The sequence below is a fragment of the Gekko japonicus genome, unplaced genomic scaffold (genome assembly GCF_001447785.1).
Source record: "Gekko japonicus isolate JY-2015 unplaced genomic scaffold, Gekko_japonicus_V1.1 scaffold431, whole genome shotgun sequence".
Lineage (NCBI taxonomy): Eukaryota > Metazoa > Chordata > Lepidosauria > Squamata > Gekkonidae > Gekko > Gekko japonicus.
Window position 1 is genome coordinate 686268 of NW_015162492.1, and position 11629 is coordinate 697896.

The following is an 11629-nucleotide window of genomic DNA, read 5'->3' on the forward strand; positions in this document are numbered from 1 at the left end:
CCCTTCAATAACGCTAGGAGGAACTGGAGCCAGACCTGTCTGGGCCAAAAAGGAATGATCAGAACACACCATGTATGTTTCATTCAGATCTTGGTCAAGACCTTGTGAATGAACCGGAATGGCAGGAAGGCATTAAATAGGGTGCCTGTCCAGCAGGTTTGAAATGCATCCCCTAGAAAGAGATGAAATATACCTGCCCTGGAACAGAATGTTGGGGCTTTTACATCGGCATGGGTAGCAAAAAGGTCAACTCCCAGAAAACCCCACAGCTAGAAAATTGAGAGAATATACTTCTTCCCCAGAGACCATTCGTGTTCTGATTGTCCCATTCTGCTGAGGATATCTGCTCTTGTGCTGGCAGTACCTGCTACATGTACTGCTTGGAGGGAGGATCCTTGATCTAAGACCAATTCCCAAATGAAAGTAGATTCCCTGCACAGGGCTGTCGAGACTGTGCCCCCGTCAGTTTATATAGGTCATTGCTATAGTATTGTCCATAACAACCTGAATGATGTTTCCATTGGTGAGCTCTGTGAACAAGGTAGGGGCATAACGTATTGCATATAAGTCTAAGAGGTTCATATGAAGACCCGTTTCCTCAGGCAACCACACATCTTGAACACAAAAAGGCCCACAATGGGCTCCCCAACCCTGCAGGAAAGCATCAGAAGTGATAGACAGCTGAGGCGCCCTTCCACCAAATGGTACCCCTGCTAGGAGGTTACTACCACACCCCCACCAGCTTAAGTGCCATGTTATGGAACTAGGAACTGAGAATCCAGTATGCTGGGAATGCGGGTGAGGGCAAAATTTATTTAAAAACCAATTTTATAAAGGCTGCATTCTTAGATGTGCATATGGGGTTGTGGCCGTGGTAGAAGCCACTATCAGCCCTAACAACTTCTGAAAAAATAAGACTGATTGAAATCTATTGTTAAACAGGCACCTAATCAACAACTTAATATGTAAGACTCTGGTAGGAAAGCCCTGGCTACTGTGGTAGACAGAAAGGCACCAGTAAAGGAAACTTTCTGAGAAGGTGTTAATCACCATGAGACGGTATTAATCACCATGTTAATCACCATGCCCAATTCCTGGCACTTTTGTATAATCAGGGAAACCTGTGACTCTAGTTCCCCGCGGGAAGGTGCAGGAGCTCATTAGCATAACTCATTAGCATATGCCACACACCCTGACATCACCAGAAGTGTGTCAGAAGGCAACACCCACTGCTCAGGCTCTACTGGACTGTTTTGGATTGCTAGCTATTGGGGGGGGGGCGTGCAGATCTGTCCTCGCAGAGGAGGTAGAGCTTGTACCTGAATAAAACTTGGTCTTAAAGGTGCCACTGGAGTGTTTTGGACCGGGGGGCTGGGGGGGGGGGGCTCTGCAGCTTACCTGGTTGCTTCTTGCTCTGACTGAGGGCTGCTGGGAGCAGGGGGGGCTTGTTGCATGTGCCCACCCCCTGGGCTCTTTACTGCCGGAGCTCTGCTCCTGTGCGCTCCTGCAGGAAATGACCCCTGGTACCACTTACTGTCTCAGTGGCATCAGTGGATTAACCGACTATGCTGAAAGACCTGGTTTTGAAAGGTCTGTTTAACAGAGCAGAGTAACAATTATCATGTCATTTAGAGTTGTAATCCAAAGGAAAATGATTATTGCTCTCTAAACTTTGGATAACCTCTAGGAGGCAGTTCCAGAATCAGCCTGGGGAATCCAACATTGCTTTGATCCCATGTTGTTCTTTCCTACACAAAGCAATCCAACCTGAGCCATTGTATTGGTCTTAACTGGATTTATTTACAAAATGCAGAAACAGTTCCAAGGTATTCTATTCTCTGACACAATGTTCTTATATACTCACTGCAAGACAGTGACATCTAAAAATAAGGGATGCTCTCTTCCGTGGCTTTGTTTGCTTTAGCGTAGTTATTCTCCGTGCCTGGGGCCAGAAGAGCTTCATCCACTCTCAGCTGCCCCGGGCTATTATTGCCATGAAAAGGAGGCCACTTTTCTCAAAGAGCAACAAGTCTGCCCCAACTGGTTAAGCTGCTGTTCCACAGCAGCCTTTGCATAAAGGGATGCTGAAAATTTTTGAAGAGAATTCAGATTCAGTTTAAATAAAGCAGATGTTATACCAAGAAGCCCACGGAGCCATGGCTTTGGCTTGAAGAAACATGTTGGAAGGAGGAAGTCAGAAGGCCAGAGGACTTCCAGGTTTCCCTCCACAAGATGAGGCGACCATCTCTAGGCCCACAGCATCCATCTTTAAAGGCTCGCATAAGATGAAGACTAGCTGAGAGGAAGGGCCTGCATCACTCGCGTCTTGCCTTCTTGTTTCTCTTCTTCCCCAGTTTTGCTTCTGCATCATGAGCTTTGCGTTTCTCTGCCAGCTTGTTCGCCTGCAAGAGACAAATATATTAGGCGATGCTTCAAAAATGTCTCTCGACACTTACAGTACAGCACGCACTCTTAAGAACATAAGAGATGCCAATGTTGGAACAGGCCAAAGGCCCATCCAGTCCAACACTCTGTGTCACACAGTGGCCAGAAATACCAGTGCCATCAGTAGGTCCACCAGTAGGGCCAGGACATTAGAAGCCCTCCCACTGTTTACCCCCCCCCAAGCACCAAGAAGACAGAGCATCACTTGCCCCAGAGTCCCTATCTATACCTTGTGGCTAATAGCCACTGATGGACCTCTGCTCCATATGCTTATCTAATTCCCTCTTGAAGCCGTCCATGCTTGTAGCCGCCACCACTTCCTGTGGCAGTGAATTCCATGTGTTAATTACTCTTTGGGTGAAGAAGTACTTCCTCTTATCCGTTCTAACCCGACCGTTCAGCAATTTCATTGAGTACCCACGAGTTCTTGCATTGTGAGAAAGGGAAAAAAGTATCTCTTTCTCTACCTGCTCTTTCCCATGCACAATCTTATAAACCTCAATCATGTACTCTTGCTTGTAAAGCAACAGGAATCAATCATGTACTCTTGCTTGTACAGCAACAGGAAGGTTCTGCGTCATCCAGTTTCGCCAGTGCCTGGTTCAAGTGGCAGGTGTGTGTCACCCAATGCATGATTTGCCAGCATTCTTTACCTGAGGAAAAGTTTTACATTTCTAAGATGAACGACAAGAGATAGCACAAGCCTAGGACAGCAGGGAACTGTACCTCGCGGATCTTTCGCTTCTTCCCAAACATGATCTTTTGGTAGAGGTATTTCTCGCGTTTCTTCATCATCATGATGGCCAGGCGTTTCTCCTCACTCTGCTGCTCTTCTGCCAACCGGTGCTTGTCTTCTTTAAGGACTTTGCCTGCTGTCACTTTCACTGGGAGATTCTGAGGAAGAATAAGGCCATGAACTCAAAAAAGTTGAGCGGGGGCTGAACAGAAAGAAAAGAGAGAGCTGGCTCCGTTTTGAAGAGAAGAGAAAGCCTAAAAATGTTCAGGTGGTGAACTCATCAAAGTATTTCCCAAGCCTATTTTACCCTGCAACTTGTTATGAGGATAAACCAAAGAAAATTTAACAGTGGCAGATAGACCAATGTGCATGTTAAAGGCAATCTGCTCATAATCAGGTTCAACAAACGTACAAAATGATGATTTGCTTTGGGTATGTGTTGAATGACAATTTGTAATGTATGTTCTTAATGCACTGAGGGACATTGTAAGGAACCCACTGTTGGCCTGTATTAAAGGCCAGATGATAAAACCAGATGATAGGAGGAAGCGGAAGAATTAGGGGCCAAGGAAGAGGAGGAGAAGCAAGAAACAGAAATAAGATAAGGAAGAGGGAGTGCTCCAGAGGAGTTAAGAGAAAAAGAAAGCAAGAGGAAGGAATCAGACAAGGAAGCAAACAGAGAGGAGAGGTGCCAGTGAACAGCTGCCGCAGAAGGCTCAAACGAACACACTGTTTGTAATAGCCAGCTAAAACCTTGAGTTGAAGTGTAGTACCTTGCTCTGAGACCTCTGGGCTTCCATCTTCTTCAGTCGTCCCTCATCTTCTTTATCGGAATCCTCCTCTGCTTCAGAGCCTTCTGATGCCTCTTCATCATCATCTTCCTCCTCCTCGCTGTCTCCTTCTACAGCAAAGAACCAAGCTGTGTTACTATGCAGGAACATCACACTCATGCTCTACTGACAAGAATATAACTGTGCAGGATTGCACTGCACATTTCAAGGCTTGATAAGAGTGTGGAGGCACACCATACCTGGTTCCTCGCCTCTCTGCAGGGCAAGTAGTTTCATCTTCTCTGGAGGTATGTAGTCCCCTTCCTTCTCCGTAACAAATGGGGAGAGGTGAGGAGGGAGCATTACACCAACAAAATAGTCTGCCACGGGGAGGCACATCCTGGCGTTCACTGAGTCGAAGACCCACTGTGGCTGGATGTAATACCTGGGGTGGATGGGAAATTGTCTAATGAGTGCCAGACTGGACAGACAGGGGAAAAAGACATTTCACTGGATGCGCCTATATAGGATGCTTCCAACAAAAATGCAGCTTTCTCACTACTCTCAGTAAGAGACCAGGAGGATGCGCATTATTGTGCTGGAAGTCAACGACTGCACCAACTGAACAGTTTCGGGCTGGGTTGCCATCAATATGCTGATGACACCCAACTGTATCGGTTGATGGACTGCTGGCCAGACACTGCCCCAAATAATCTGGCTGAAGGGTTAGAGGCTGTGGTTGGATGGTTGAAGCAGAGCTGGCTGAGACTGAATCCATCTAAGACGGAGGTTCTGTGGTGGTGGTGGGGATTCAGGGTTGGGGTGCCAACTCCCGTGTTACGAGATGGATTTATTTGTAAATAAATATTTGCTTACACAAGGTAACGCATGGACTGTGCACATTGAATTGTATACCAAAAGCCAAAGGAAACTGTTTGCAAAGAGAGAGGCTTCACATGAAAAAGGACTTGCTGCCTGCTATGTTAATGAAGCAAGCACCTATTCAGGTTTGCAAGGCTTTGTGGGTACAACACGCACATGGTTTGCCTTTGTGATCAGAAAACAACAACTAGGGATTTAAAATCCACCATTACTGGAGACCTGAGATGTCACGGAAGACATGGACTGAATTTACATTTGTATACCAAGCATCCTGTTTACAGCATCCTGTGTTCCTGGGAAAGGCCAACTTAATTTGTACTTCAAAGGGAGATGCAGGAAACAACGCTTTGCACCTAGCCGAATGGTGTACATGAGACAGAATCTAGAATTTCAACATTGCCCCTCCCATAGGTAAACCTGCCCCTTTCTTACATGCAACCAATCAAGGTTAGTTATGGGATGGTCCTACAGAAGGGTGGATTCACGAGCAGGCAAGCGCCTCCCACCTTGAGTTTTCAACTATATAATGCAGAGCACGCTTTTAATCTGTGCTGCTGGCTGGCCACCCCTTCTACAAATCCCACACCCCATCTTTCCTTGAGTAGAAACTCTTTGTTCTTGCTGGAACCTCTCTGGGATGCGCACCCAAGAGACGTCCATGCAGAACACACATTAGCTGGCTTGTTCTAAGCAATGTGAATGAGCAATTAGTCCCAGGGATCCTTCCCTCCCCCTCCAATCTTCCACTGCTACAGACAAGAACTTCTGGATCAGGCAAGTATGAACAAATACCTACCCCAGACTCCAAGTAACTAAGAAAACAATTTTATATTCTTTCTGTCAGGGGTCTTTTCGTAGAAAAAGAACTAGGGGAACTCATTAGCATAACTCATTAGCATAACTCATTAGCATATGCCACACACAGTGACATCACCAGAAGTGTGTCATAAGGCCACACCCCCTGAAATCACTGGAAGTGTGTCATAAGGCCACACACCCCGCCCCCAACGGTCCCGGCCGCCACTGCCGGCCTTGCAGCTCCACTGCCGAGCCCCATGAGGGGCCTGGCGGTGGACCTGCAAGGCCGGCGGGAGTGCAAGGAAGCCCCGTGAAGGCCCTCCCTGGCCCCAGGCAGGCAGGGGTGGGGAGAGGCAGGGAGGAAGCAACTTACCCTCCCTCCTCCTGGCTGAATGAGGGCCGGAAGCGGGGCGGCCAGAAGCAGGGGGCGGGGCTTTGTCATTTGCCCCGCCACCGTACCTCACCCGGGGGAACTGCGATCCCCCCCGAAATGACCTCCGCTTTCTGTATTCCTAAAGGAACCTTGTATGTGTGAGTGTGTGAATCTGTTTTTGTATGTATGTGCAACCAAAATATTATTTAGTAAAGAGAACAACTGTTTTTAATACAAACATCTTGTCTTGTTGTCTATCTAGGAAGATCCTCATTTCGGAATCTGATTTCTGTATACACAGGCCTGCAACCCCATTCATTTAGTCTGGCCTCTGCATAAATAAGCAGTTTGGCTAACACCCGGCTCTGGATAGTGTGCCACTAACACTGGAACCCACTGTTAAGATCTTGGGTGTGTTTCTGGATGCCTGCCTATTGATGGAGGCCCAGATCACAAGCGTTGCCAGACTGCTTTTCTTCAACTGCACCAGGTCAGGCGACTAGCTTTTCTTCAGCCCTGATCTAGCCACAGTAATCCATGCTACGGTCAGCTCTAGGCTAGACTTCTGTAACTCGCTGTATGCAGGGCTACCCTTGAGACTGACCTGGAAGTTGCAACTGATCCAGAAAGTGGCGGCTTGGGTTCTCACCAGAACCCCATTAACAGCGCATATCCAAACGGTGCTTTGTCAGCTGTACTGGCTCCAGCTTAAATACTGGATCAGATTCAAGGTTTTGGGACCAATGTACCTTTGGGATCGCCTCTTCTGGTTTACCCCCTGAAGAGCATTGCACTGAACAGAGAAATACCTACCAGTGATCCCTGGCCCCCCAAATACCCGGCTGTTCTCAACCAGAGCCAGGGATTTTTCAGCCCCGGCTCAGACCTAGTGGAACTCTCTGCCAAATGACATCTGTGCCCTGCAGGACCTAGTTCAGGTCCACAGGGCCTGTAAGAGACGTTCTGCCAGGACTATGGTTGAGGACAGCAACGGTCTTCATTTAGCCTGGCCTTCCTTTCTTTCTCTCCGCCTTGAAGTAAGGATAAATCTGATTTTTAGATGCCATCTGCAATGGTTATTGTACCTGTTTTATTGTTTTTAACTTGTTTCAAATTGACTGTATCTCTTTGAATGCTGTATACCACCCTGAGCCCCAAGTATGGGGGAGGACAGTTTAGAAACCGAATGTATAAATAGATAAAAGCAAATACATTCCCATGAGCCGTGGCCCCCGGTAGTGTCATAGCAACCAGGGGGGATGTCCAGGATATGCTGCAACTCTCAGATGAAAAGCATTCTGCTATTGTCTCGTGATATTTCTTGAATAGCACTCACCTGCCAATGACCTGTTTTCCGATATTAGGCCGGTCAACTATTTGGTGAGTGATGGCTGGGTCTGTCACATCATATGTAGCACCAATGCAAACAGACTTGTCCCATGACACTTCGCCCCCAAAGCACCTGCCAAAAAAAGACATCCTCCTTCAGTCAACCAGAAACAGCAGGCAAGCAGCAGGCTTTGCTGCCAGACACAGGTCCATTCTGCATCTGTTATTCGCTCCACACTTTCTCAGCACTCGACTTGGCTTCCCCTTGCTTTTGAATATCTGTTTTCATTGCATTGCCTTGAATCCTGGTTTCTGCAGTGGCTACCCATTAAGTCCCATGTCTGCTTGCCATTTATTTTGTTTTCAATGCTCGCTCCGGCATTGGTATGCAGATTTTCCTGTGTCAGTACTTGCCTCAGTGGTCATTAGCCGTGTAGGAGACGCTTTGGATAGTGGATCACACCAGACTGAGCCAAGTCATTCACAGCGAGGTGATAGATACAGAAGGGGAAATAGGGATGGGAGAACTGACGGATTCGAATTGGAAGCAGAGGAAGAAAAAAATGCTGCTCAAAGCCACATTCAGATACCCCAGGGCAACGCCGTACTGACTGCAAAGTTCACCCCTGAATGGCCATAAATCTATGCAGATGGTACCATAAAACCTGATGAACAAAGAAAGTGAAAGCAGCATGCAGTGTAGAGGGAGAATAACATCCCGATGTGGCTGTGGAAAAACTGCGGGGAAACAGATGGGTGCAGAATCAGCCATATACTAGAATGCCAAGGCAGAAGGAACCTTAGGATCCTGTCACTCTGTCATGAAGTCCCCAATGGAAGCCACTGAGACTATAGCATGGTTGGTCACTCAGATTTTGTTCAGGACCTTCCTTTTTGATTCTGTCCCTTTAAGTTCAAAAGACAGGGATCTTGGTAAGCCTGCTTGTGGTACAGCCGAATACCCTCCTACACATGGGTGGAAAACCCCCAAAGCAAAGCTCTACTGCTGCTAGCTGCTTGAAGGAGGGAGAGATGGGACAAAGCAATGCAGACATTTGAACCCATCCAAATGTCCTGGATTCTTGGATCTCAGTAGCTTTGGCTATGCCCCCTGAGGTCATAATGTAGCCGTTTCAAGTAACGTCTCCTAAGTTTTACACCAGCCAAGAACATACAACCTGCACACTGGACAAAGGGTATCATGGGCCATCTCTACCTTCTCATTATTCACTGGTATTTCCTGCCTTCCTTCCTCGATGAAGAGGAATTTAACACAAACCAAACGTTTTGCCATGAGCCGTTGGCAAAAAAAAAAGTTTCCTGCTTACTGTCCCAAGCCTAGACATCTGAACATGCAGACCTGGATTTAACTTCCTCAGAGTCTGCACGTGATCACGGCTTAGCACTGTTCTCCTGGTCAAGGCCTTCAAGCCTTGAAAAGTGGCTCGGTGGAGCCCTGCTGACACAAATCAACGTTCTTGCAGATAGCTCCTCTCCTTCAAAATAAGTCTGCCAACCGCTCTATCGCTTTCTAGAAGGAGCTTGCACCCTCTTCCCCATCAGCATAGGCAAGCAGTACAACACAAGACAAAAGGATCGGTACGTACCGGATAACAAAAGCCAGTGGCTCTCGAGGCACCTCCCTGTTCAGAAAGAAGCGCAACCCTTCAAAGAGCTTCTTCTGCTTCTCCAGGGCCTCCTGTTCCTTTTGCCGAGCCTCCTCTTGCTCTGTGCTCTCCTGAGGAAAGAGGCTCTGTGAGTCCTCCAGGCCACATTTCCCTCCATAACCAAATGGAACAGTAACTCAAGCCACTCACTACCTTCTTCTTCTCCTTGCAAGCCCCCCCCCCCCAACGACCAGAGGACCACTTTTCATTGCAGGTTCAAGAAACCCACATTATCGTCCACTGTCCCTGGAGTACTTACCCCCTCCACAGGAAACTCGTCCACTTTTGCCTCATCCTCTGGATTTGGAGCAACCACTCGGGCCAGACTGGCACTAAGAGCGGAGAGTTTCTAAAGAAGAAAGACAAAGTAGCCACAGAAATCTTAGTAAACAGAGCACGCAGGTGAATCAGAAGCAGAGATGTTTGTTACACCAGTGCCCTTGGGCACTGAACAAGTGGGTGGGACAAATTAAGGGGCAGAATCGGAGGCCATTTAACAGTGACAGGGGCTGCTTAGTCGAATTCCAGCAGGTATCCCAACAGTCCTGGCCTTCTCACCTCCATGTAGCTCTCAGAATCCAAGGCATATGGCTCCCCTTCCTCTGGCTTGAGCTCAACTGCAGCTTGGCCTTCAATCTAAAAGACAGACAGATGCATGGATGGGATTCCTACCTCGGCATTAATTTAATAAGTGGACACTCAAGCATGCCACTAGCACAAAGCCCTTCACGGAGATCCCACAATGAGACATCTCCACTAGGGTAACCTTTCCCTTGGCACGCTACATCTTGCAAGCAAGTCCAGGTTTCCCACCAAATGAACACAGGATCCCAGCAACCTTAACAAGAGCGATCCCTCGCTGTAGTACCAGGTTTTCTTAAGCTTGGATACTTTCCACCAATGCAAGGCATGCTCTTTAAAACTACGCAAAGAAGAATCCTGAGGGAGATGTGAACACACCACTCCCCTATCCATTTGAGGGAGACAAGAGGCGCAGTCTTTAAGCAGCGTCTGGACAAACACTTGTCAGGGATGCTCTAGGCTGATCCTGCACTGAGCAGGGGGTTGGACTAGATGGCCTGTCTGGCCCCTTTCAACTCTGTGATTCTCTGATCCTGTGAATCCTGAACACAGCATAAAGGCCATGCCACCTCCACACCATAACCCTTTGTTTAAAGCCGGGGGCTATTTCCCACAGATAAAGCAGAGAGAATGGGTTTTACAGCAAACTTACACCCACTATCACCCCTTGACATCCACGGTTCCACATAAGGGAGCTAGTAGCTCTTCTAGGTCACCCTGTTTCTCTAGCTTCCCAGCACCTGAAGCTATCATACCAAGTTACACCACTGATCCATCTAGCTAAGTCTCTGGTCCTCTGCACACTTGACTGGAAGTAAGCTCCACTGAACAAAGTAGGTCTTACTTCCAAGAAAATGCACATAAGGGTTGTGCTGTAAATACTGTCTGGTCACATGAGCTCTCCCGAGTCTTTGGAAGAGAAAGGCCACAACTATAGATTGAACCTGAACCTGGGACCTTCAACACACAAAGCTGGTGCACTCTGCCCTGAGCCATGGACTCTTTCTGGAGCTCCTCCAGCTTCCTCCACAACTCCTCTAGGGAATTCTTGTCCTTCCTGCAGCTGCACCAGGAGGCTTCCCATCCCATCCTTCTGTCAGTGCTGTCATCAGGACTGCAAACCTTTAGTGTGTCCCGTCCCCCCCTTCCCTTGAAGCAGGTTCAGAGCAGTGCACTCACCTTTGGTGGGTAGTGCAGGTTGAGGGACTGGTAGAGGCGAAAGTTGACAAAGCCAAGGAGTGTGGTATAGAATTCGGTGAAAGTGGCCATCACCCTGTAATCCACGTCTGTTGGGTGCTGAAACAGGAGAAATCCAGCTGGGTAAGTGCACAGAGACCATGCCACGCGTAAACCCTTTCTGAAAGTCTCCCAGTTCTTTGTCCACAGCCAGAATATAGCACTCCTCTTTCAAAGCACATGTGAAATTCCTCTCAAAAGTAAGGAGCTCATCTCTACTTTGTTAATAGCAGCAAAATCAGTGATAGCCACTAATTGGAAAAATTCACTTCCTCTAACGTAATGGTATATAAAGGTATGGGAGTATTATACAATGGAAAAGATAATGACTTCTGTACCCCCAACTAACAGTTATGCAAAGCAATCTATGTTTTACTCAAAATGGTTAAGTTTTATAGAAGCTACAACAGTAAAATCTTTTGTACCAGTTGCCTCTGTACCTCTTCGTTACAAAGAAATTATTGCACTTTTCTAGTTTATATGTTTGTTTTTATTTAAAATAGAATGTTTGACTTGTTATTATGTATTACAAGGGGCGGGACCCGCGATACTCGCGGGCGGGGGGGAGCTCCACACCTATGAGGAAGAGGAGGAAGCAGCAGGAGGAGGTAAGTTCCCCCCCCATCCCGCCGGTTCCGCTCTGTCACTTTTGGGGGGGATTTAAGTATCCCCTCGATATTTTTTTCAGGTTTTTAGATTTTTGTGCACACCTGGGGACTGCCCCAAGTGTGCACAGAAATCTCCCTCCCCCCCAGGTGCCCCCGATGCGCGGATTTAGGTATCCGCATGCAGGGGGCGCCTTTCGCTATTA

At 47.6% G+C, this 11629-nt stretch overlaps 1 protein-coding gene across 1 annotated transcript in view; it reads right to left on the reverse strand.

The window, feature by feature from the left end:
* Window positions 1-1788: 1788 nt before the first annotated feature.
* Window positions 1789-11629, reverse strand: part of PES1 (pescadillo ribosomal biogenesis factor 1) — a 28237-nt gene continuing 18396 nt past the window's right edge. The window contains exons 7-15 of the mRNA XM_015406019.1: window positions 10762-10878; window positions 9559-9636; window positions 9260-9349; window positions 8941-9071; window positions 7341-7466; window positions 4212-4396; window positions 3955-4082; window positions 3172-3339; window positions 1789-2402 (exon numbers count right to left, since the gene is read on the reverse strand). Coding sequence (XP_015261505.1) covers window positions 2316-2402; window positions 3172-3339; window positions 3955-4082; window positions 4212-4396; window positions 7341-7466; window positions 8941-9071; window positions 9260-9349; window positions 9559-9636; window positions 10762-10878 — 1110 coding nt within the window. The 3' untranslated portion in view covers window positions 1789-2315. The remainder of the gene's footprint in view (window positions 2403-3171; window positions 3340-3954; window positions 4083-4211; window positions 4397-7340; window positions 7467-8940; window positions 9072-9259; window positions 9350-9558; window positions 9637-10761; window positions 10879-11629) is intronic.